This window comes from Schistocerca serialis, chromosome 6, assembly GCF_023864345.2.
Source record: "Schistocerca serialis cubense isolate TAMUIC-IGC-003099 chromosome 6, iqSchSeri2.2, whole genome shotgun sequence".
NCBI classification, from domain to species: domain Eukaryota; kingdom Metazoa; phylum Arthropoda; class Insecta; order Orthoptera; family Acrididae; genus Schistocerca; species Schistocerca serialis.
In genome coordinates, this window is record NC_064643.1 from 304,567,056 (window position 1) to 304,594,318 (window position 27,263).

The window sequence follows — 27,263 nt, forward strand, 5'->3', positions numbered from 1 at the left end:
CACAATACTTTTTTCACTTGCTGTCACAGCCATGTTGCAATACATTTCATTGTATGGTACCGGTATCTATAAAAATTCACTTCATAGATTTAGTAGAGGGCAAGTAATTTAGTACGCTCATGTGGTACAATTCAGACTGCTGTCTCACTGCTTCTGTTAATCTGTCGTCATTTATTATAAATTAAAAAAAAAAAGAAATAATGAAACGAAATATGAAGATTCTTGCATGGCCGTGATCAGGAGGAAATGAGCTTGTGGGTCATGTGATAAGCAAAGGACGGATGAAGTCAGTCGTCAAATTTTTTACAAATAAACGTTGACGGTGCTGTGACATTCCATGGCTTGACAAGACGGCTGGTGTGGATTCCGCCATATGAAATGCATCGAGGAATGTTTTGATGAGACGGAACATGACGTGACATGATGGCCAGTGTGAACTGGCCTTTGTGCTCTCATACTTCACATTCTGAACGTATTTCATCACACGATTCACGAAGCAGTTCAACTGCTACTTATCGCTCCTGTATGCATCACGAGGACGTCATTAGACTAATTACAGGAAGGGTTTACAAATAATTCTTGCGTTCCAGTCGTTAATGGAACTGGAGAAAATCACTGTAAGTAATTCAATGAAAAGTATATTCTGCCATGCTCTTCACAGAGGTTTGCAGAGTACGGACGTAGACGTAGAAATACCTGCGACTGAACGAAATACGATTGAAGATCCGTATGAGGTAAAAACAGCTCCCATTTAATTGTAAGTAGAACTGGCGTCATGAGGAGGTGCTAAAACATTTCCCTCTCCACATTTTACAGATAAAGTGTGGCAATATTTGGCAACAAGTGCCCTGATTGATGAAAAATTTGAGTTGGGCTGATGTCGAACGAGAATCGTCTTGCATGCGTCATAGATAGTCTCGAATATTCACTCTCCACCACTTACATCCGACGGTTACAAATAAACAGGTGCATTTTCTATACATGACCAGTTATCACTGAGGCCATTCGGCTCCAACGTTTGTGTAAGAATTATCTGAGATGTTATTTAGCGGCAGGTCGGCGCACGCTTGAGTGCTGTGCGGTATAAGCATGTAGGGTCTAGTTTGGACTTGTCAGGTTGCCTTTGTGTATTGTTGGTTAGAAGTGATTTGTGTTAGCCGATAAGCTGAAGTTGGAGAAAAAGTTTCACAGGTGCTGCAGCTGTGAGTATAGTATCAGGCACAAAAATTATAGAAGGGCTGTATTTTCGATTCAGTGTCTCTGTGACATACAGAAGTCAGTTTGTTTCGAAGTAAATAAGTGGGCAGTTCTGTAATAGCATACGCTTTAAGTAAGAAAATAGTTTTTCATTCACAGATTTGTTTCATACGTTGAATTGTTATTTAATATAACTGCAAAGAAGAATACATTTGTTCCATTTTGTCAAAAGTCTACCCTGAACCCGTGAAATTGAAGACCAGACACTGCTACTTGTTTTCAAATAGGCCTATGTTTGTTTTTGTTTTCTCCTTCCATAGAGCATTAGTATTCTTTCGTTCATGGAATGATTTAATCAGTGGACATCATGGTAAGTTTGCTTATCAGTTTCATTCCAACCCATCGAAGAATGCGGAATTAAACTTTTGATGAGATAATATATGCAGAATGATTGATTATTCAGAATACAATATTAATTCATTATGGACAGTTGTAAAAAAGGCGGAAACGATGGTATTTCGATTTAGGTAAATAGTGGAAGTTATGAAAGAACATGTACGTGTAGCATATGTTTCACACTGAGAAAGCAATAGACAGAAAATTCAATTTCACCCGCATGTTCTTGAGAAATAGGGAAAATTGACACTTTTAAACGAAATAACATCTTTGTACTTAATAGTATGTGCATTAATGCACAAGAAAGGTATGACCATGATATATGGAGTTCAATTCATGATTATACATTCAGTGTAATTTGTTAGTCTCCATCACTATTTAATCACTTTCCACAATTTTTGCAGAGATAATGTACTGAATTGTAGTTCCTGTACACAAACGATGTATTTGGCTAATGCAGTTTATGATTTAGAAGGACTTTGTAACTTACCCATTTTAATTACTAGAGATAGTGATTATAAAGTAAATTTTACATTTAATTTAGTAACTTCAGTACACAATAAAGCTGTGTTGACAGCTACACAGTTTGAGATTCACAACTCATCATTCGGCTGTCCACGTTTAAATCATCAAAATGCATAGCTATTTGTTAGCTTTGGTTTATTGTGTAGTGTACACTAAATAAATATAGCAATGCAGATGTGCCTTTGTAATGAAATGATTGTGTACATACAGTTATCATCTAAGTAATAAAGTTTTAGATGTAAAATATCGCCAACTGAGATTTTTTTGTATCTTTTCCATGTTACTTAATTGTACCAATCCTAACATTTTGTGTAGTTTAAAGTTGCAACATATCTTGTGTGAAGTGTGTCTTAGATTTCGGAGTTTTTGCTAACTATGTTTACAAACAAAACCAAGAAACATTTTTTCAAGTTTGTCATCACAAACATCTGTGTTCTTGTATGTTACAAGTAGGGTAAGTAATTACGTAGTATATTTGCACAGTAACATATGATAGTAGAATGCTGAAAAGTGCGCACCCTGAGTCATCTGGTCTAGCAATGTAAACTGAATTATCTTTTTTGAAATTATTACCATCTTTTGCACAAACTGGGTGGCATTTAACCAGAAATAAAAGTAAATGGTTCATAAAGATTTACAACAGGACATGACATACGAAAAACAAGTTAAAAGTTTTGGGTGTACTTATTGGTGAAAATTTAGACGAGAAATATTACATTGTGGATCTTTTGAAATAATTATGTTCAATTCTAATGCCTTAAGAATAGTTGCCAAATTTAGGTAGACATAAATGAGTAGTCTATTATAGCTTGCATATTTTTATCCTCTAGTGGATATTCTCTTATGGATTCTGGTCAGAGCTGCCATTGATAGTGGTCATGTGTGTGTGAGGGATTACAGAAGAGTCAGATTCCACTTGTGCTTTGACCCATGACGTCGTCATATGGCGGAATGGCTATTCTAAGCGTCTCCAATACGGTACCTATGATGTCACTACATACACAGAGCAACAAACACAAAAATACATATAAAGAAAACAATATCTCCCTCCAAACTACAATCAAATTAACAGGACAACCACGGGGAAATTAGGGTTTTAGGGTGGGGATAAACTACATATAACAAAACACGATCCTAAAACACACAAAATGACGAACACAAAAAAGAATTTACAAAAATCTACAGGAATTGGACGCTTCCCTTGACCTGTGCGTGAGATATACTTGCTTGTGCACTTTTTTCTCCACTGAAGAAGGTTGTGCTCAAAAGCTATAATATGTAAGTGTCTTCATTGGGCCTACAGCTCAATGGGTCATCTTTCCCATGAGTATCAATCTATTCTTTGCCTATTTTGTTGAGGTCTTCAATTTGAAGACTGGTTTGATGCAGCTCCCCATGTTACTTTGTCCTGTGCAAGCCTATCTCAGAGTAACTATACTGCAACCTACATCCTTTTGAATCTGCATACTATATTCATCTCTTGGTCTCCCTCTACACTGTAGACCGCCCCCCCCCCCCCCTCTGCCCCCACATTTCCCTCCAGTAATAAATTGATAAATTGGTGACCTCTTGATGTCTCATGATCCTTCTTCTAGCCAGATTGTGTCGCAAATTGTTTTGCTCCCCAATTCCGTTAAGTACCTCCTCATTAGATACGTGATTATCCATCTGATCTTAAGCATTATTCTGTAGCACCACATTTCCAAAGCTTCTCTTCTCTTATTGTCTAAAATGTTTATCGTCAATGTTTCACTTCCATACATGACTACACCCCATCCAAATACTTTCAGAAAAGACTTCTCAATGTTAAGAAATTTCTCTTCTTCAGAAATGCTTTTATTGCCATTGTCAGTCTACATTTTATATTCTTTTTACTTGGGCCATCACAGTTATTTTGCTGCCCAAATACCAAAACTTATCTACTACTTTGTCTCAATTCCTAATCCGATTTTTCTCAGCATCACACTATATAATTTGACTACATTCCATTATCCTTGTTTTGCTTTTGTTGATGTTCATCTTGTATCTTTCTTGCAAGACACTGTCCATTCCACTCAAATGCTGTTCCAAGTCCTTTGCTCCCTCTAACAGAATTAAAATATCATTGGCAAACCTCGTAGTTCTGACTTCTTCTCCCTAGACTCTAATTCCTACTCCAAATTATTTTTTTTTTTGTTTCCTTTACTACTTGCTCTGTATACAGATTGAATAACATTGCGGATAGGCAACAACCCTGTCGCACTCCTTTCTCAAGCACTGTTTCCCTTTCATGCCCCTCAACTCTTATAACTGCCATCTGGTTTCTATACAAATTGTAAATAGCCTTTCACTCCCTGTATTTTACCCCTACCACCTTTAGAATTTGAAAGAGAATATTCCAATCAACATTATCAAAAGCTTTATCTAACTCTACAAATGCAACAAATGAAAAGTCAAAGGGTCAATACTAACTCGTGTGTCCCTACATTTCTCCGGAATCCAAACTGATCTTCTCCAAGGTTGGCTTCTACTGGTTTTTTCATTGTTCTGTTAAGAATTTGTGTTAATATTTTGCAGTCATGACTTATTAAACTGATAGTTCATTAATTTTCACATCTGTCAGCACCTGCTTTCTTTGGAAATGGTATTATTATATTCTTCTTGAAGTCTGTGGGTGTTTTGCCTGTCTCATACCTCTTGCTTACCAGATGGAAGACTTTTGTCATAGATGGCTCTCCCAAAGCTATGAGTAGTTCTAACAGAATGTTGTCTACTCCCAGGGCCTCGTTTGACTTAGATCTTCCAGTACTCTATCAAATTCTTTGTATCTCCCATATCATCTTCATCTGCATCTTTCTCTATTTCTATGTTACTGCCGTCAAGTACATCTCCCTTGTACAGTCCCTCTACATTCTGCTTCCATCTTTTAGTTTTCCCTACTCTGCTTAGCATTAGTTTTCTACTGAACTCTTAATGTTCATACAGGTGGTTCTCTTTCCTTCAAAGGCCTATAAGCAGCATTTATCTTTCCCCTAGTGATATATGCTTCTACATCCTTGCATTTGTCCCCTTAGCCATTCCTGCTTAGACATTTTGCATTCATTTTTTAGAGGTTTGTGTTCCCTTTCACCTGTTTCAGTTACTGCATTTTTATATTTTCACCTTTTATCAATTAAATTCTTGTGTTAACCAAGAATTTCTACTATGCCTCATCTTTTTACCTATTTGTCCTCTGCTGCCTTCAGTCTTCCATCTCTCAAAGCTGCCCATTCTTCCTCTGCTGTAATCCTATCTCCTGTCCTTATCAGTCATTCCCTAATGCTTGCTTTGAAACTCTGACCAACCTGTGGTTCTTACAGTTTATTCAGGTCTTATCTCCTTGATTTCCTACCTTTTTGGAGTTTCTTCATTTTTAATCTACAGTTCAAAACCAATTAGTTGTAGTCAGAATCTGCCCCCAGAAATGTTTTAAAATTTAAAATGTGTTTCCGAAATCTGTCGTACCGTTATATAATCTATCTGAAACCTTCCATTGTCTCCAGGTCTGTTCCCCACAAAACTTTTTAGCTACCCAGTAATAATATTTTTAGCCACCCAGTAATATTAATAATAATGATATTCTTAGCATATTAGGTCTGCTGTGAGGAACAACAGGCCAGCCAACACACTAATGTAACTGAGAAATGAGAAACTTAACAAATTGCAAAAATTATAAAAGATCTTTTAACTTTGCAGTTATGATTAGCACTGCTATAAGAGAAATACATAGTCTAACAAATTCTTCATAATTACTAAAAAAAACTTAAATATTTATTACTGAGCCTGAAGATGGTGACAAATGCTGTGTCTTGAGCCTTGCCATCAAAATCAAGGATACTCTTTTAGCTATTAATGTCTTGCACAGGTCTGTCTGAAAATAGACTGGTGTAGAAGTTTCTGGCATCAGTTGTCTTTAAAGTCTGGTAAGCTGTTGATGTCCTTTAACGTTAGACTGGATGGAGATTTTCAACTAAGACATAATTTCACAAGTTTATTTGAAAAATATTTATAACCAGGATGACCACACCTTTTTTTTTCTCTGGTAAATGCTGGTGAAACTTCTGGCACAAGGGTTTCCGTAAAATATTTCTGTATTTCATCTTTCCATCCAGTTAACAGGATAGGATTCTGGTGAACATACTTCACAGGAAAACTAGATGAAGAAGTAACTAAGAAACAGCAAAAGTCACCATTAATATTATAATTACTTTAACAAGATACTTGATTTGGTTTCTGTGCTGTTTGTAATCCGAAAATTTGTTTATTATAATGATACTCGTGTAATACTGGGAACAGAAAGTTGTCTGAAACAGCAGCAAAGTTCCAGATTCCAATTGGAATACATATAGTAGCAAGAACAGGCTAGGCACTGGTAGTGATGGTGTTGGGGGGGGGGGGGGGGCATACATGTTGCCATAATGTCTGTAGTATCTAGTGAGGTTATTATGGATTCTGGATGTGAGATTGTGGGTAAAGGTCAACTGTAGAATGGAAGAAAATCGTATAATTAAAACTGGAACCAGAGAAAGGGATTCGTATGAGATTATTTTTCAATGGCTTGTCTAAAAATTACACCCAATAGATAGTTACAGAACCAATGCACAAGAGCAATGACTAACTAGTACCCTAAACTTTTCAAATCAATTTACATTGAGGAGGGTATGGACAGTGATGAAGCTGTGTTAGCATCAGTAACCACAGGTATTACTAGAAAAGTTTAAATAAAGTAGGAAAATATTTTTGATTAGCAAAAATGAGTGTAGAAATTGCGGAGTACCTAAGTAGTAAACTTAAAGTATTCAGCTCAGAGGACGAAACCATGATGTACAAATAGGTAAATCTGAAAAGTATTGTAGAATATATCTTAGATGGGTGTGTGGGGAACAGTATTGTGAGGGATGGAAAAAAACCTCTGTAGTTTAACAGCTGCGTTATTAAGTTGCTGTAAAACCAAAGAACTTCTCCAATTTAAGTTAAAGTCCGGTAGACAAACAAAACTTGAATGTCTTCACTTAAAACTTCTGGGCTGATAGGCTGTGGTCGAAGTATAAAACTCTCCCCTGACATTTCGTCTCCGACTGCGGGAGACATCCTCAGAGGTACAGCGCCAAACTGTGAAGAGAACTCGAGGAAGTGCTGATTATATAGGCAGTACAGAGGGCTCCACTGTACTGCCTATATAATCAGTGCTTCCTCGAGTTCTCTTCGCAGTTCGCCGCTGTACCTCCGAGGATGTCTCCCGCAGTCGGAGACGAAACGTTAGGGGAGAGTTTATACTTAGAGCACGGCCTATCAGCCCGAAAGTTTTAAGTGAAGATAATACCGGCCGTGAAAGCTTACATTGTATGATCAAAACTTGAATGAATGTATTGGGAGGGTGAAATAAATTTCAAAATAAAATTTTGCCGAACAATCTGACAAAAAATCCTAATAACTTTTGGTCTTACATAAAATCAGTACACTGTCTGAAATCATCCATTCAATGAGTGGCACTGAACAACAGAAAAAGTCCAAAATAATAAATTCAGTTCGAAATTCGTGGAAGAAGATAAGGTTCCTCTTTTTAATTGTCGAACGAATGCCGAAATGCCAGATATTGAGATAAGTGATTGCAGGGTAGCAAGTCAACTAAAACTGCTCTACGTTGTAAAGCAACAGGATGGGATGAGATACCTGTGAGGTTCTACAAATATTATCCAAAAGAAATTGGTCCCCTTTTAGCAGTAATTTATCATAGGTCACCGCTACAACGAAGCGTAACGAGCAATTAGAAACACTGCAAGTCAGTCCCAATTTCAATAAGCGTTACCAGATAGACGTGGATAATTATGGGCCCAAATTGTTGCTGATGTCCATTGATTATAAAGTTAAGGAGCATGTTTTATGCTTGTGTGGTATAACATTTTTGGAGGACAAAAATCTCCATAAATATCGGTGTAGATTCCACAAACACAGGCTTCCAAAACTCAACTTGCGCTGTTAATCTTAAGAGATCCAGAGCGCTGCAGATGAAGGTGCTTAGGTTGCTACCATGTTCCCTGACATTCAGAAGCCAATTGGTACAGTTCCACAGAGTCATTTAGTGAACAGAATACACCTTAGAGTATTGGCCCAGATTTTTGATTGAATACAGGACTTCCTGGCAGATGGAACTCAACATGTTGTGCATAATGGAACAAAACTGATAAATGTAAAGGTAATTTTGGGAGTGCACCAAGATGTTGTTACAGGACCATTACTATTTACAATTTATATTAATGATCTAGTGGATAACGTTGGAGGATCCATCAGGCTATTCATAGATGATATTGTTACCTACAGAGAGGTTTTAATGCCAGAAGACTAGCAAAATGCAGGAAGACCAGCAGAGCACCAACGATCCTTGCAGGTACTACCAGTGAACCAGGAACATAAGTAAATGCAATGTACTGTACATAAATAGACAAAGAGTTTCACTACTGTTTGATTAAGCTGTTGATGACAAGTAGTTTGAAACTGTAATCTCCATAAAATACCTAGAAATAACCAATTCGAGTGAACTAAAGTTGAATTACCACATAACACAAAGTAGATGTCACACTGAGTATCAATGGAAGGAAATGTAGTATATCCACAAATGCAATGGCTTGCAAAACACTTGTTCACCAATTCTTGAGTATTGTTCATCATTCTGGGACTCGTAGCAAGTAGGATTCATAGATGAGACAGAAAAGACCTAACAGAAAGTGGTGTGTTTTGTCGCGGGATCATTTATGGAGGTGCTCAGCAAACTCAGGCTGCAGGTATAAAGTAAAGGTGTTGTGCATCTTCTTCTGTGCTGTCCACATATCATTCAGGGGGGAAAAATTCTTTAGAAATACAACACGTGAGTCATTAAATTCCTTCATTGTTTGGAGTTTGGTATTAATGGTTGTCAGAGCACATGGAAAAATCTTCACATGACTATGCCCTTAACATTATTAAATATGTGTCCCGAAGGGGTACAGTTTCGAGATCATCATAACCTAGTTCCATGTGCACAGTGGGTGAAGCACCCACCGGGATTAAAGAACTAGATGGCACATATATAGCAGGCCTAGTGTGATTTTTCTGTAAAAAAAAAAAAAAAAAAAAAATGTAGATTCATCTATAAAAAATGATCACTCTTTGAATAAAATTCCACAGTTTATGAGTCTCACAATAATAGACTAACACAATGTGACATTACATAATACCATATCTTAATCTCTGTTTGTAAGAAATATAAATTAGTTTTCATTCTGCTTCTGCACTAATAGCCTAAAATTCAAGGTAGCACCATCTGTATGTATAACTACATACTTAGATGAAGAAGGTGTCTAAGTTAAGGATAGAACTTTCCAAAAAAGACTGCTTTAACTTACCTCATTCTGAAATAAAATACGTTATAATGTTTCTCAGCCATTTGCATAATATTTCTACAGCTATAGTACTTTTCCTAAATGAGTGCCCAAGACTTAACGTGCTATATGAATTTCATACCTCTTTGCACTTGAGGATAGAAGGCAGAAATAAGAATTAGCAGTTGCAACAGCTAAGGAGGCAATGCTTTGAGACATTGTCACATACATACAATGGTTGCAGTTCAGCAGGTAGACTGCACCCGTACCCTCCACTGAAAAGACTCACTTTCTTCTATCCTGCTTCCCTCCCAATCCACTCCTTTGCCATCTTCTACTGCACAAACTCATCAGCTGCAGTGCCCGTGTGTCACATTCCTATTCAATTGATTTCTAATTGATTGCCACATCCAGAAGAGTCTGGCAGAAAGTAGATATCTGGGCCTCTAGCACACACCCTTCAATCAGAGGAGGTTGAGGTTATACAACATTAAACAGTAACACTCCCACCCATGACATGTTTCAAGTGTATGAGCTTTGGGTGCACATTCTTCCTATGAACTAGAGCGATACCCTTTGTCGGAACTAAAGAAGACAAACTTTCCCCCCAATTATGTGTGAACAATCCACAGCATGCATTAACTTGTCAAGAACAACAGTTGTCCCATTCATCAATATGCCATGCGTTGAGAAAAAGAAAAAAATAAATAAATAAAACACTTGATAATTAATGATTCCAGGAAAAGTGCAAATGATTACACACTGTCAGTTTGCTAATAAAACTTTGCCAATACAGTAACAAAAACTTGAGCTAATAGAAAGACTGCAAGACATACAATTTTGCCAACACCTTGGTCTAGCCATAGTATTAAATAGACAAACTGCCGGAGGAAGAAGACATCAGACACCTGTATCGGGGAACTCAAGTCCTCGTATGGAACTTATGTAATACCAGATTCATCTGGCATCACATAGACTGGGGTTAGACAATCTTTTTTACCTGCCGCCCACTTTTGTAACTGTTAGCAGCAAAATTCTCGAAATGCCCACCAATTCCTCAGTAATGGCAATTAAGAAAATAAGGAAATACCTTTACTTTACAAAATTTATAAAGCAGAGTTGCAACAGGGAAAAGCATATAACAACAATTACTTACCAAATACTTTGTTAAAGGTTTACGAAAATGTTTGTAAAACCCCTACCACCAACAGCTTCCCCCCCCCCCCCCCACCCCCCCCCCCCCACCCCCCCATGAAAGCTGGAATGTGCCCACTAGTGGGTGGTAGAGACCAGATTGACAACCACTGACTAGGAATTTCTCACTGGTGTCCTCTTCCCATCATACAGCAAACCGACAACCAGGTATCAGCAAATGGCTTGAAGCAGAACAACTCCTAGCACATACAATACAGAGTTCAGCCTACGACAACATGACAGCACCATAAGTGTGTGTACAAAATATATTCTGCTGGGGAGTAACAGGCTTTGAAGTTTATCTCACTGCTTAGTATACCTGTAATTCAATTTTAAGTGGAACTGGATTGATTATGGCAAAGATCAGCTTACCAATCATTAGGGAGAACATCAGTTTACTGGACACAATGAAACATGAAAGAATTCCCTTCCAGGTTATATTCAATTTAATTTGGAAACACTTGAACATTGTGGCATGTAATGAAACACAATAGAGACAAATAATAAAATCATTGAATGCCATAATGTGACACTGAATGACAATGCAGTCAGTTAACAGAAGTGCACACACACGAATGCATGCATGTGCCCACACGTGCGCGCATGCCCACGTAGAATAATTTAAACAAGTTGCTTAGCGGTATGTAACATAAAACATTGTATAAACAAAGTACGAATATGTTTTAGGCAAAGAAAGTGCTTGTTAGTATTTTCAAACTTTCGAATCTTAACTTCTGTGCATTTTTAACTACAATAATGGATACATAATTATTCATGATGCAGGAACTGATTTAAATAAATAGGGAGAAAGTAGCAAAATTGAGCACACAGTTTTAATTGTATGTCACTGGTATTCTTTTATAAAATCAAGCTGTTCAGATTTGAGACTGTTGCTGCAGAAGACAACACTAGTATGCTGCCAACACAGATGTATAACTGCGGTTCCCATCTCCAGTCCCATAATTGTTAACAAGCCGTCACTCATTTAAACACTGTGGACGTGCTTTTGTATTGACTTGGTCATCTTGAACACCTCGATGAGCATGTACAATGCACTCATCACAGTATCTAGATCAGCAAGCTTAGGCACTTCTCTCTTTACCAAGTGCCATATCGGGAATTCACCCATATTGTGCCCCACACAGCACAGATAATATTGGTGCGCCAAAAGCCAGCAGAAGATACCGCAGACCAGTCACTTACTCAACATATTGAAACAAACAACCAGCAGATGGAATTGCAATCTAGTTGGGGACAGGTAGAAAAATTATCATCTGCTTGTGGAGTCAGTATCATAGTCTTAATCACAGCCTCCTTGTGGCAGATCACTTTCTCCTTCGCCGTCCAGAAACTGAATTGGGGAAAATCCTCACAAGGTCCATAAGACAAGAACAAACTGAAGGTGAAACAGATCTGATAGCTTCAACCCAGCAGATGTTATCTGGTCTGAAATGGCCCATGAATGTAGGCACAGTACCTCACTAACAGACTGAACATAAAGAAATAGCAAAGTAACCGATGCTCGTGTGCCCACACAAGGTAATAATCCAGTGAAATTGTAATGGATATTTTCTTTGTCTGGCCAAGCTCCTAAAATGGATGGCTATCCACCTTCTGGATTACTTTGTGTTACAAGAAGTGAGAGTATTTGAAAACCAACATCCAACTCTCAGAAGCTATCACACTTATTACAGAAAATGTCAATACTGAATGAGTCAGGAGTAGACTGCAAGCTGGTGTGCTGAGATACCTGCAGCAAGCAAGTACTTTCAGTACTACATTAGAAGCTAAGGAAGTTTGAATCCTAATGACAATTAATGTAACTTCAATACTACATTAGAAGCTATGGCAGTTTGAATCCTGATGGCAAAGCGTGAGTATCTTTCAGGCGAGGAAAATGTTTGTTATTATTTTCAAACTTTCGAATCTAACTTCTGTTAGTTTTTAACAGCAATAATGAATACATAATTATTCGTGACACAGGAACTGATTTTAATATAGGGAGAAAGTAGCAAGATTGAGCACACAGCTTTAACTGTATGTCACCTGTATTCTTTTATAAAATCATGCTGTTCAAATTTGAGACTGTTGCTGCAGAAGACAACACCGGTGTGCTGCCAACACAGATGTGCAACTGCAATCCCCACCTCCAGTCCCAAAATTGTTAGCAAGCCGTCACTTGTTTAAACATCGTGGATGTGCTTTTGTGTCAACTTGGACATCTTGAACATGTCGATGAGCTTTTACAGTGCACTCAGCATAGTATTTGGGCCATCAAGTATAGGCGCAACCCTTTTTGTCAAGTGCCAGAATGGGAAGTCCTCCATATTGGGCCCCACACAGCACAGTTAATATTGTTGAACCAACAGCCAGCAGAAGATACCAAAGACCAGTCAGCAATTACTCATTCAACATACTGAATGTAATTGCAATCTACTTTTGGTAGACACAACCGAGAACCATTTCATTTATGCTTTAGTTAATGGGTTCCCATGGTGTTTTAGTCCCAACCTCATCGCTGAACCAGAACATGACGAAACCCAGCACCTGAGCAATGATAATAAGACACAGTCTCACAACATTTAACTGTATTTGGCATGGAGCTGAATTTTTGTCCCATTAATAGGAAAATAATCATCCCTATTTTGAAACCAGAGAAAACATCACACTTCACTAATAACTATGGGCCAGTCAGCCTAAGGAATGGCTTATATACAGTGCTGGAGCAGGTATACCATTTGAAACATTTGGAGATCACAATCCAAAAGGCTTTTGTCCCTGAAGATCTAGTTGTCCTGCAAAATATGTAAGAAACTACTTTTCACCACTACTTACATTCAACACTGTATGTTGGAGGATTTTGGGGTGCCTTCTAGTCTTTATGCATACCACAGTCAATGAAGAACAAAAGAAGTCAGCTGGCGAAAAAAAGTTCGTGTAGTCGCAAATTTTTACACACTGGTAGAGGGAGTTCAATGAGCAACATACTAAAAATCATGACCGATGGGACATGGGTATTGGGATGGTGGGGCATTGAAAAGTCACTTTTTGATTTTTTTTATGAATAGCTAAAAAACTGCAGCTTCTAATAAAAATGTTTCCTGGGACAAAATTAAAGTGCATTAAATTGCCTACAAAAGAAGCTCCTATTCATTTTTTATCTATGTCTAATAGTTTTTCACTGCAGGGGATGGAAAAATCATAGATTATTAAAAAGTTTGTTTTTACAGTATAAAATTAATGTTTAAATGAAATGGGCGAAAAACAAATATTAAATGTATGTACCACATCTAAGTGCATGAGTACTGTGTTAGGGAATAAGTTGTGTTCTGGGGATGCAACAGGTTGGAGGGGGGGGGGGGGGGGGGGTTGATGTATGTATGGGGTAGAAGAGCGATAGAAGGTACTTTCCAGTTTTGATATAGCTGATTTCGTGAATGTGAAAACATGTGGTGCCCCAAGAACTAAATCTGAATACACAAAACTTTTTTATCTCAAATGACTTAATATTTCTAAGTATATTTCAGTGGCCCAAGGTACGTGTGTATATGTTATTAAAATGAATATAGATCACACTTTCTTGATTCAGCTTCGGAAATTACATCCTCATACAATTAAATCCAAGACATCCAACAGATTTTTAAATAAACCTGGAAATATTCACAAAAATATTTGTTCATATTCCCTTAATATTAGCTTAAACAGAAGACTGAAAATCCGAAATGGAAAAAAAAAGTCAGAGTGATTGAGAAAATCCTGTCGTGTATCAGCAAAATAAACAAAAAATGCCACATAAATACACTTCTCCCCCCCCCCCCCCCCCCCCTCCCTGAAGTTTTGAAACTAGGAATAAACTTCAAAAAATAGTCTTATTCAACACTGATGCCATCTACAACATATTATTTGTTTACAGAACTTCAAGTCTGATCATGTTACTGGAGTTATTGCATTACCACCACGCATTCTGTTTTTTAAGTGTTTACTGGCATAACTAAAACTAAACAAAATGTGTTCTGGAAGGTGCAATTTTTGGCTTGTGTAGAGAAATTATGGCCGGTGGCCAGTACCTCTAGATGAATGTGGAAAATTCACATTGTAGTTGGTTGGTAGGTTTTAATAGTCTAGGACTGAATAAAGACAATTCTTATCTCTCCAGTTTGTCACAGTACTGTGCAGCCATACCAAGTGGACTGCTGAATTTGTGACTTTGTCTGCATGTATTTCTGTGTTTGCACACCATAGAGAAGCTCCCAATTCCTAGAGAATTTTGATCTTGAAATGTCACATTATTTGTTTCTAGTGCAGAATTTAAATTTTTAAAATTTTTTTTATTCATGCAGTTGGTTCACAGATTGAGAATAGATGTAAGCAACTACAGTATAGCATTGCCATGTGCTTCAAAGGCACTAAAATTTCTCTTCCATGTCATTTAGATGTATGATCAATACAAAATGGATAGCCACATAGGGAAGGCGGCCAGCAGCAGAAAGTCTAGACTGTTAGATAATGTAATGAATCAGACAAGAGTCCTCCTTCAGAGGTAGAAACACGTACAAACATTCACATACGCCTAACACAGAAATGCATCTACTGTCATCTCCGGACACTTTGGCCTGACTGCAGTGAACTGTGATCCCAGTTGGGGCAGGTAGTGGGGGTTCAGAAGAGGCCTGAGATGGAAAGGGGAAGGGGTTGAAGGGTAGGGCTAGGGGAAGATACTGCATTTGTAGTGTGCAGGAACAGGACGGTGGGTTGGTAGGTGAAGCATAGTGAGACAGTGTTGGGTGTGTGTGTGTGTGTGGGGGGGGGGAGGGGAGAAAAGAAGGTAGAAGCAAGGAAGGGGAAAGAACTATGTAAGTGTAGTGGGGGGACAGAGGGCATGTGTGAATCTAGAGAATAAGCAGGAAAGGGTGTCAGAATAGCAGGAAGGATATTTCTCATACAAGAGGTGGTTGAAACCCTGGTGGAATGTATGATTCAGATATTCCAGTCTTGGATGGTGCTGAGTGACAGTGAAGGTAAGTTGGGGGGTGGTAGGTGTCTGGGAAGACAGTGCTAGAGATCTGTTTCTGGACAAGGCGAGAAGGGTAATTTCAGTCTGTGAAGGCCTCACCTAGAGTGACTTTGCTATATTTGGAGAGGGACTGATTATCATGGCAGATGTGATGACCATGCATTATTTGATCGAAAGCATGTGGACACCTGTTAGTGGGCATTAATATGGAGTGTGTCCACCATTGTCTTTATGATGGCTTGAACTTTGCTGGGGACACTTTCAGTGAAGTATCTGGATTCCTGTGGAACTGTGGCAGCCCATTCTTAATCAGGAGCCAAAACCAGACTAAGTAGTGGTGTAGGACACTGGCATCTGGAGTCAAGTCGATGTAACTCACCCCAGAAGTGTACCATTGAGCTCAGGTTGGGATTCTTGGGCAAACCAGTCAGTTTAAAGAAATTTACTGTCCAGAAACCATTGCCTCACATATGCTGCTTTGTGACAGGATGTGGTGTCATGCTGATAAAAACAATCATCATCCCTGATTTGTTCCTCTAGTGTACACAGTACACAATACTGTAAAAAGTGTTCATATACTTCTGTGTTTATAATTTTCTTAAGTGCTAGAAGGAAACAACACCCTAACCACAAAAAATGCCTCCATAATGTAACATTGCCTCCTCCATACTTCACTTTTGGCACTATACGTAACGGCTAGTAATGTTCTCCAGGCATTTGTCAAACGTAAGCCCTTCCAAGGCCACAGGATAAAACATGATTAATCAGTCCAAATCAACTGTTTCAATTCATCAACTGTCAAGTGGCATCACTCTTTACACCACCTCAAGCGTTACTTAGCATTTACTACAGAAATGTGCTGCTTATGAGGAGCTGTACTACAGAAATGTGCTGCTTATGAGGAGCTGATCGACCATAGTACCTCATTTTTTTTTATCTCCTTAAGCACAGTCATTGTACTAGCTGGACTGCTGGTAGCACTGTGGAACACACGAGTGATTCCTTCTGCTGATTTCATGTGATTTTTTTTACGATCACTCTCCACAATGCTTGATGATCCCTGTCCGTCACTATATGAGATCTGCCTGGTCTAGGTTTAGCTATTGTTTTTCCTTCGCATTTCCACTTCACAGTCACAACACCAACAGCTGGTTTGGGCAGCCGAAGAAAGGGTAATATGTCCCTGATGGATTTGTTACTCAGGTGACATCCAACAACTAGTCCACTTTCAAAGTCACTGAGCTCTCCTGGCTGACCCATTCTGCTGGTACTCCTTCTCTAATGACTACACAGTGCTCCCCAACTTCTTTTACACTTGCAGGTCTGTCTCTCGTGATATCTAGCGGTCAAGTCTGTTTTACGTAGGGGTGTTTGGAGTCTTTCGATCAGATAGTGTGAGTGGTTAGTGTGTATAAAATTGATTATTGGTGTGGAATGGGTGGCAGTTATTGAAACGGAGGTATTTTTGGTAGTTGGTAGGATGGAGGTACTGATGGTGCCATGCTTTGAGATGAAGGTTGTAGGATGGAGGTATTGATGATGCAATGGATCGGCCACCACTGACGAAACCTTGAGTGCTCACCTCACGCTCCAATACATGTGACCTATCATCATTTATTACACGATAGCGAAGTCAACATGCTTCAGATGAATGTTAACTTTGAAGAAGGTTGCTTATTTGGTTGAGGAGGACCAGGTGGAGCATATAGGGGAGATAGTGTTGAGTTTCTGGAGGAGTGTGGATAGTATGATCTCACTCTTGGTCCAGGTCATGCAGGTGTAATCAGTGAATCTGAAATAGATGAGGCTTTTAGAATTTTCTGTGACTAGGAAGGATTCCTCTAGATGGTCCATGAATATGTTGGCATAGGATGGTGCCATGTAGGTGCTTGTGGCTTTACCATGGATTTGTTTGTAGGAGAAGAAATTGTCAGCAAGCCATCACAGGTTGTCTTCATGCACAGGCACATGTTATATTACTTTTGTGATTCTTTTGTCTTGCAAAGAGGGAGAGTGTCATGTGAATTTAGGATGAATCATATGCATGTTAACTGCTGCTATTTTATGATGTTCTGGATACTGATGACTTGATCAGCATGCCAAGGGTTGGACTGACTACTTTCTGCAGCACAATAAGGGCTGAATGAGGAAGTGATAAGGAAAAGATTGAAGACACGAACTTAGCATGGTTCTGTAAAGACTGACATCCTGCTTGATTGCAGAACAGTGGAAAAACTGTCGCCACATCAAGGAATCATCACAATTTCCCACGAACAAGAAAGACAACTAAGGAAATCAAAGGTATATAGAGGCTGCTAAAGTCACAGCATTTCCTGACAGTTATCTTTAAGAAGCCTGTACGCAGATTCCAGAAGGGACCAAATGTACCCCTCCCCCAGCTTGGAGGACACCTGTGAATGTATACTAATGTTCCGCCAATTAAACTCGTGCTGAGTACTTTCACTGATTCAAGGCAATACAGCCACATGCGGAACTTTACCTCTGTGATCAAGTAGTTGAAATAATATAAAAATCCCACTTCATAGGCTCCTATCTGATAACTTATTAACATATACATCAGCTAAAGACTAGTTATATCACAAAACTGAATGCTTCCCATTTCTTCTGTAACATCTGCTGGGTAGCAAACCACTCATTTGTCGCATGTTTCTACAACACCCCAGTTTTGGTCTGTATGGGCTACCAAGGCTTAGAATATGGATCAGTAATGCTATTGGCACTGTGTTTGCGAGCTGAATCAGGTATCCCACCATTGTGCATTTGACCGCAACATTTCATAACAAATTATGCAATAACAACCTCCCCAATTTGGTCTTGTTTAATAATCTGGTTGTGTCTTGTCCAGTCTGGTCTTGTTTAATACTCAAGGGTTTAGTGTCTTCATAAATCACTATAGGGTACATTTATGCTGCAGCCTCGCAGTTGGCACATGACACCTCACTGCTTGCTGGGAGCCTTGTTGCATTTATGCTGCAGCCTCTATGCTTGCCAGGAGTAATTATGCTCACATTGCTAGCAGAGTTGAGCATGGCACTGTTGGAGTGACCTTGAAGTAGCCAGTCACAGCTCAAGTTTCAGGGCATGCAACGATGGTCACAGTGCGAAATATAAACAAGTTTGATATCTTCACCTGACAAGGACTGTAGTGAGCAGTGGGACCAGCAGCGATGGTGAAGTTTAAATGGGCCGGTAAGACTCAGTGAACTTGTTTCATCATCACTAGGCCATGCAAGTGAGCAGTGAGGTAGCAGCATAAACGCAGCCTTAAAACAGGTAATCGATGGTGATACGCACTAACACTATTTGGAACTTTGGCTCCCTACTTTGGGCTCTATGTACAGAGCTCTTGTACAAGCTATCACACAGTGTGTAACTGCCCTCAATATTGAGTGGATCTGATCAGAGAATCAAAGGAATTGGATATTCCTTCAACTTTTGGTGTTTAGCTCTGTCCAACACAAATACTCTAACTCAGAAACCAACCATGAAGATGGGTTAAAAGTAGGTTCTGTTCACATATACATAGAGGGTCAGGATTAAAACTCATTGCCGAACACACTCGTGGCTGAATTTATAGCCATCACAAGAGCCCTTACATTTGCACGTAAACATACATAGTTCCTAGTATCCAGCACTTCAATGACTAGTTGTTAATTGATAGACCAATGTTATTCACTAGTATCAAGTATTCAAGTTCTACTTTTTGACATTAACAACTTTCACATGGATTCCAAGTCAAACAGAATTTTGAGGATAGAAACTTGCTGATCAGTTGACCAATAAGCCAGCGCCAAAGGAGTACTAGAAGTGATTGTGCGAGGTGAATTGAGGCATGTAATTTTGAAAGATTGAAAATCAGTTGCCCTCCTAAATAAACTACAAACAATCAAGGGATCCTTTCTTGCAGGATGATACACCTTCTGAACTTCTCAGAAAGAATCAATGGTTCTTTGTTCATTGCATAATGGCCCCACTAGGCTCATTCTCACCCTCGGCCTCAGCTTCATCTGACAGCAAGTGGACCCTTTCTAGTGTGGTTATGGTGCTGTCCCTGTCCCAACAGTAGCTCACATTTTTGTCTAGTGTACCAGTATAACTGAATTAGTATGAAAACTAGAGTAGAGCGACTTACTACCTTCTGTGCCCACAGGTGATGTGTGAGCAGTATATTAGGTCATACAGTTTATTAAGAGAGTGATTGATTTTTGTTCTAAAATATAGCGGTATTTACAGTGTTTTACTATCTCTGGGACAAGCATAGGGGGAGCATCTCTTGCCCTGAAATAGCTGCCCCTTTCCCCCTTTCTGAGACTACTAGTTGTGCTTGGTCCTGAAACCAACGTAAGTTATGAATGTTTCAGAATCTTTCAAGCATTCCCCCACTCTTAGATCTTTGAACATCATGTCTTAGACTTTGTAATTGTAAAAAAAGGTCATTATTATTATTATTATTATTATTATTATTATTATTATTATTGAATACTGGACACTGTGTCTTGCTGACTACAGAAAAGAGCATGGTGAGTGGGACTGGAATGTGTATCTCGAGCCCTTGTTGTCAGCCCTGGGAAAACACCAGCTGGACCTTTCCCTACTTTGACAGCCGCCGCCCCCTATACTCACTTTTGTCATTTTACTAATATTCTTTTTAGATAACAAGGCATGGTTTAACTCTGAAAATGGTGATTTTTAGCATTTGCTCTGTTTGGTGCCAGTGTACTCACAAAGCAACTGGATTGATGACTTTGACCTGTTTAGTGGCTTTACATAGGCTTTATTCAACTTTTGTTTGTACAAGAAGCTTTGGCTCATTTAAATGTGTGGTGGAGCTCTCCTTGCTTTCACAGCACCTTTCAGATATGGTTATTGAGCCATGGTGGGCCATTCCTGTTATGAATAAGCTCACTTGACACATACAACACTGTTGAATTTTAACCATTGATACTCCACATTTTTAGTCTTGGAGATGAAAATTTGATGCTAACTGCCCAAGCAGCCATCAGCCTATTTCTTCTTGAACTTGCAAAGTATAAATGTTTTTCTGCCTTTCTTAACATTCTTTTTAATACTTTTAGTCAGCATTATAATCGTTGATGCCCTCTTCTACATCTCTCTAATATTTTGGGTTTGTTTGTCGTCATGAGATTCAAGTTTGTTATCAAGAGTCATTTCTTAACTGACTGCTCAGAGTCAGATAAGGTGTTTAGTACAATGTCACATGAATCTATATTTTATTCTTGTGCTCTAATCAGAGTATCCCAGTCAGTACCTGAAAGGTTTAATCTACATTTACATACATACTGTCCCTGTAGGAAGGAGGGTACCTCATATCATTGTTAGTTGTTCCATTTTCTGTTCCACTCACAAATGGAGTAAGGGAAAAATGATTGTCTGTATGCCTCCATATGAGCCCTATTTCTCGTATCTTGTCTTGACAGTCCTTATACGAAATGTACATTGGTGGCAGTAGAATCATTCTACAAACAGTTGTAAGTGCATATTCTCTCAATTTTCTCTGTGTTTTTTACAAAAAGAATGTTGTCTTCCCTCCACATATTCCCATTTGAATTCATCTAGCACCTCTGTAACAATCGCGTATGGGATCCCAAACACATGGATAGTATTAAAGAATGGGTTGCACAGTCACCTTTATAGATGAGCTACACTTTCCTAAGATTCTCACAATACACCAAGGTCGACCATTTGCCTTCACTACTACTGTCTTTATGTGCTTGTTCCATTTGATATCACTTCGCTTAATTACACATAGATATTTAATCTACATGGCTGTGTCAAGCAGCATGCCACCAAGACTGTATCTGAACGTCACATGATTGTTTTCCCCACTTGTCTGAATAACTTACATTTTTCCCCATTTGGGACAAGTTTCCATTCACCACAACAAATAGAAATTCTGTCTTAAGTCATCCTATACCCTTCTGCAGCCACTCAGTGACAATAATTTCCTGTATATTACAGTGTCATCAGCTAACAATCACAGATTTATTCTCACCCTACCTGGCAGATAATTTATGTACTGGGTGATTATAATTGAAGTGCACCTATTCACAGAAACATGATAGATATGCTAATGCGTTGATGTGGAACAGTTCTATGCTTGAAAACAAATTAGTTCCAGTTCTGGCTACCAAGGACAAATGTGGTGCTGTGCACTGTTTGTATGATTGTATGACATCCATGTTGTCATTTGGCAAGCCATTACATGAGTGAAGAGTATGGTGATTGAGAAGATAGACTGTGAGATTTTAGTGAAACTGTTTTTTGTGAACAGCAGCTTTGAGAGAGTATCAGTGACTGAAAGGTCTGGGGAGATGCCTGATACATTTAAATGGTTTAAAGAACGTATTAATGTAATTTGAAAATGCGGATAAGCTCAGAGTGACACCTGGAAGAGGAATGCATCCTATGCTAGTGGAAATTATTGATGAGGCTGTTGTTTCTGTAAATTACCATGCAGCATGTGCCTTGGGTAGTGCTGGTGCTCTGAGAGTTGTCCATCCCATGGTCAACAGTACGGAAAAATTTGCTGTCTATTTTACAATGGTACCTGTAGAAGACCCAGACTGTGCAGCAAATGGGACCTAGTGATCTGCAGAAATGTTCTGAATTTGCTTTTGGGTTTCTGTCACAGATTGAAGTTGAAGACATGTGACCAAACAATATTCTATGTAGTGATGAGGCACATTCTGCACTACAGGGTGCAATGAATACACATAACTGCTGGATTTGGGATAGTGTTAAACCGTGTGTCATGCACAAAGAGCCACTGCACTCACTGTAAGTGGCTGTGTGGTGTGGATTCACCTGCCCCTTTATTCTCGGTTTGTTCTTTTTTGAAGAGAATACACCCAGAGGACCTGTGAGGTGTACCATGACGTGATTCTTCAATGTCTGCTTGTCATTGATATCTCCTTGTACAGTGTATGATTCTTGCTTTGGAAGAAAATAACTGTGTGGAAACCACTGTTTTTCTGCAACGCTTCATGTCACTCACCCAGTGAAAGATCTGCTTAATGCAACCTTCCATGAATGTTTTACATCCATACATTGTCCAGATACATGGCCTTGCAAGATCACCTGATCTGAGCGCATGTGACTTTTGGCTCTGGGAATATCTAAGAGATTGTGTTTACCAGGGACATGTTTGGTCTCTACCCGATCTGAAGGCCAGTATACGGGAACACATTGCTCGGATTCCACCAGAACTGCTGCAAGCAAATGTTTATCATGTAATTTTATGGACGCAGCATCTCGTTGATGTACCCAGTGCTCATACTGAACAAATTGTGTAAGCACCAGTTAATACGAAAATCAATATTACACCTGCCTCACATGCCTGACCTTTCCTGCCCACATCCCGTTTCTAATCCCTTACATGTGGAAACATTTCTGTACATCTTTCTTGCATTCATAGTCCCAGATTTGCAACTGGTGGCTGAAATTGGAACTAATTCTTTTTTCAGCATAAATCAGTTCTGCATTAATGCATTAGAATATCTACCAAGTTTTGCTGCCATGTGGTAATTACAGCCCACTCTGGACCCTCTGTGAGTAACTGCACTTTAATTATAGCCTGGCATAGAAGGAACACGAGCACTCCTTATCGGTTCTCATGGGCACTCCAGACAGTATCCTTATCTCTGATGAACATTTGCTACCAAGGACAAATACTGGGATTTATAACATTTTCTAAGTTCTTTTTGGAGAGGAGGAGACCTGTTTTTATTCTAGCTGTTAGTACATTGTTGTATTTCTCTTAACACCTTGTGTGATTTCCTGGCTTCTGTGTACTAGACAGAAAGTGTTAGCATGTTTCCAGTAGACTGTAAGCAGTCAACCATATACTTTTTGTGATTTTTTTAAATTTTTTTTTTCAGTTGTCAGTATCTATGAACAATTTGTCCTTGTTTCTTGTGAGTACTGTACGGCATGACACGAATTTGTACATAGAATTATTTACATCCTTGTTTAAATAATGCAAGAGGAAGAAACAATATGTATATGATAAACGAATGTAATATTAGCATAACTCTCAGAGGTAATGGTAATGTATGTTAAGTGCTTTTCCTTATACGGATGAGGCAGCAGTTACTTCACTTTATAACTGCAACACTGACTGCTGTTCAGTAGTGGAATGTTCGTTAAATAGTCTCTGCTGAACAATGTAGTGTGAACTGCAGAGTGATCATGTAGATGTAGAGATACAATTATAACCACTCAACAATAACTGCACAGTTCTTCCAATCTCACATTGTGTGTGTGCTATACATATTGCCTGTTTGAAGTTTCGGGTTATTATATTGAAATATTAATGTATAATTTAACAGTGTTGCAAGCTTGTTTATGGTCTGTTGTTATTTTTTAAAGGATATAGCAAATGTTCCAATATGGATGCAGGATCACATCAGCAGGGAGATGATGATGATGATGTCTTGCCATCTTTACAAACAGTCACGAATTTTGATGATGGTATGAGCTTCTACTATTGTGTTATGTTATCTAATATTAAGTAATACTCATAATAAGTGAGTAACACTACCAGCACTAACAAAACTTCCAGTGAATTAAGAACTATACATAAACAAAGAAATATGTAATGAATCTTTAGATATCTGGCAATTCCTCCAGGGCCAAAAAGTTTTTACCATTCTTGGGAAATGAGTTCTGTATGTAGTAACCTGTTGGTTACTGCACCTTTCGCCCACAGCGGACATAAGTCGGCCCTCTATGGCAAGTGTAATGCCTGCCAACACTAGGATAGTCTGACCACTGACCGTCATCAGCAGCATTGCTTGGTGCACGCAGCACTACACCAGTGACACCTGACATGAATAGCATCTTTGTAAGGGCATGCACAGACCTCTGAGCCAATCATTCTTAAATGTGTTTGAGACGTGTAAAGTATGGGTGTTGTTCAATAAGTAAGGCCCCACATTTTTTTAAAAAGCCATTAAGACACATAGACAAACTTCGTTGGTGGTGCTTCATATTTAATGTTTGTTCTGTGAAGTTTAACCATTCTGGCAGATGGCAGAGCCATAGTACAACATCAAAATGGTGTCTACACACAACTCACATTACAAGCAGTGTGCTGTTATTGAATTCTTGTGGGCAAAAAAGGAAACTGTGGTGAACAGCCAAAAACGTTTGTGTGCAGTGTATGGTGCTGCTGCAGCTGATAGGAGTACAGTTGTGCGATGGGTAAACAAAGTGACAGCCTCAGGAAATGCAGAAAAACAACTCCTTGATCAGCCATGTTCGGGATGTCCTGTCACGGCCTCTGCTCCAGACATGCTGAATTGTACGGATGCATTATTCATGCCGATTGGCGCATCACAACTCGATAATTGGCTCTACAGTTGTCGGTCAGCATTGGGAGTGTGTCTGCAATGATCGAGACTCTCGGATATTCAAAGAGGTGCTCACAGTGGACCATAAGATTCAAAGAAAGGCCATTTCATCTGAATTGTTGGAGCATTCTGAGACCGATGAAGAGGCCTTTCTGTTACTGATCGCAACGGGGGACAAAAGTTTGGTGTACCACTTTGCGCTGGAAAGAGCTTTTACCAGCACGGAATACATGCTCTTCACAACGTTGGCATATGGGCATAGAACGTGATGGAGACTACGTAGAAAAATAGGACATGAACAAGACATGTTGATATGTATGTCACCAAATTCTGACTCTTTAACAGTAAATGTGTTTTGAGGAAAATAAATGTGGGCCATTACTTATGAACGACCCTTGTACTTCACATTATTCTTGTGGATATCACTCCATGACCCATTAAATTGTGTCTGATTTTATGGCCATTTGTTTCCTTGTGTTCCTATTTAGAGTACAAGTGGTGATGTTGAGGATCGAATTTTTGTGTGTTTTGGATTCTGGTTTTTCTGCCATTTGACTCTTTCATGTAGGCTTTAGTCAGGTTACTTCTGCAACTACAGCAGGTGCATATGGCCATGTTAGAACAGTTGTTGGCTACTGTGACCCAGACTGAGCTGACGGCTGTTCATTTGCTGCTGTTCCCCCCTTATGATGAATCCACAGTCACTTGTGCACCTGCCTCCTTTCACATTTTTTTAGAACAGCTTATGATTGTTGTCTCTCATCGCACCTGTCATCTTCTTCAACATTTCATGGCTTTGTGGGTGATTGACACAGAGGGCTCTAAGGTTCATTTTTTACTGTGAGTACCCCCCTCTTATGTATCAATAACTGTGCCAGTTAGCTCCTCTTCAAGAATCAGCTTTACTTTCTTTTGATGATATGTGTAATTTACTGTTCTCCTTTCACCACAACCATATCCATGTTATGTTATGTTATGTGGTTTATTCATCTCATTACATACAATTTTCAAATCATTTGATTTGATGTACAGGAGACATGTCAAGGTTTACAAAAGAAACTTTTTTCACTTTTTTAAGAGAACTACAAAAGTTTACATTATATTTTACATTTCTAAGTTACAGCTACACATGTACATAAAATAATAAATGTATTACAATCCCTGTGTTCAGATTGTGAAGCTGTCCTCAATGAATTCATCGACAGAATAATAACACTTTTCCACCAGGAGAGTAAAGAGCAATCTTTTCAGTGAACCAATCTCCATTTTAAATATATTACTGCCTTTTATTTTATTGAAAATTTTTAACCCCGTATACTCTGGCGTTTGGGCATAAAGTTTTAAACGACGTGTTGGAAGTTTGAAGTTATCTCTGTGGCGAGTGCTGTAGTTGTGGTCAAAACGGAAATTGTCTAGTGTATGTTGATTTCTATATAGGAACACCACCATCTCATATATGTAAAGTGAGGGGATAGATAGTACTTTTAAATTTTTTAACAGTGGTCGACAGGATTCCCGTTTTTTTGCAACACACATGTTTCTAATTACTTTCTTTTGTAATACTAGGAGCCTAGTGACATTTGCTGAATTTCCCCAGAAGATTATGTCATAACGAATAACTGACTCAAAGTAGCAGTGATAAACTATCTTTCTGGTATCTATGTTTGTGGCACCTGACAAAATACACATTGCAAATGCTAAGTTGTTCAGTTGATTTGCTAAGTAATCTATGTGTACCTTCCAATTTAAATTTTTGTCAAGATTTAGGCCTAAGAACTTCACGTGGTTTGCTTCTGTGATATCCTGATCATTGCAAGTTATCTTTATTTCACTCCTTTCTACTGACCATGTGGTCACTGAAAGTGTTAAATCCCACTGATGCCGCAAACAGCTGCAGGAATTGTATCGAGCTTGTGCAGCTGAGCTTCACAACCTCATTTCGTAAGTGTCAGGAGTCTTATGCGGACAGTATGGTCGGAGGCGCAATCAGTTGTTTGATCCAAGATAAGGAGGTGTGCCAGTGGAACCCTGTGTTAGAAGAGGTTTTAAATATTGCACAATCTTTCAAGATCTCCTGCTTCTCCAATTAGAGGCTTGGCGTGATGTCACCCTTGTTGACAGCATGCAGCTATGGAGCATGGAGACTAGCATGCTGGGAGAAGAACTAGC

The 27,263-nt window shown here is 38.9% G+C and overlaps 1 protein-coding gene across 2 annotated transcripts in view; it reads left to right on the forward strand.

The window, feature by feature from the left end:
• The first annotated feature begins 1,023 nt into the window (after positions 1 to 1,023).
• LOC126485119 (eukaryotic translation initiation factor 2-alpha kinase 1-like) overlaps positions 1,024 to 27,263 on the forward strand; it is a 153,929-nt gene continuing 127,689 nt past the window's right edge. The window contains exons 1-2 of one of the 2 annotated variants that reach the window (XM_050108753.1): positions 1,024 to 1,202; positions 24,112 to 24,213. In XM_050108753.1, the coding sequence (XP_049964710.1) occupies positions 24,132 to 24,213 (82 nt within the window). In that variant the 5' untranslated portion in view covers positions 1,024 to 1,202; positions 24,112 to 24,131. Of the gene's footprint in view, positions 1,203 to 1,311; positions 1,331 to 24,111; positions 24,214 to 27,263 lie in introns of those variants that run through there. The other variant, XM_050108754.1, reaches the window with a different exon arrangement.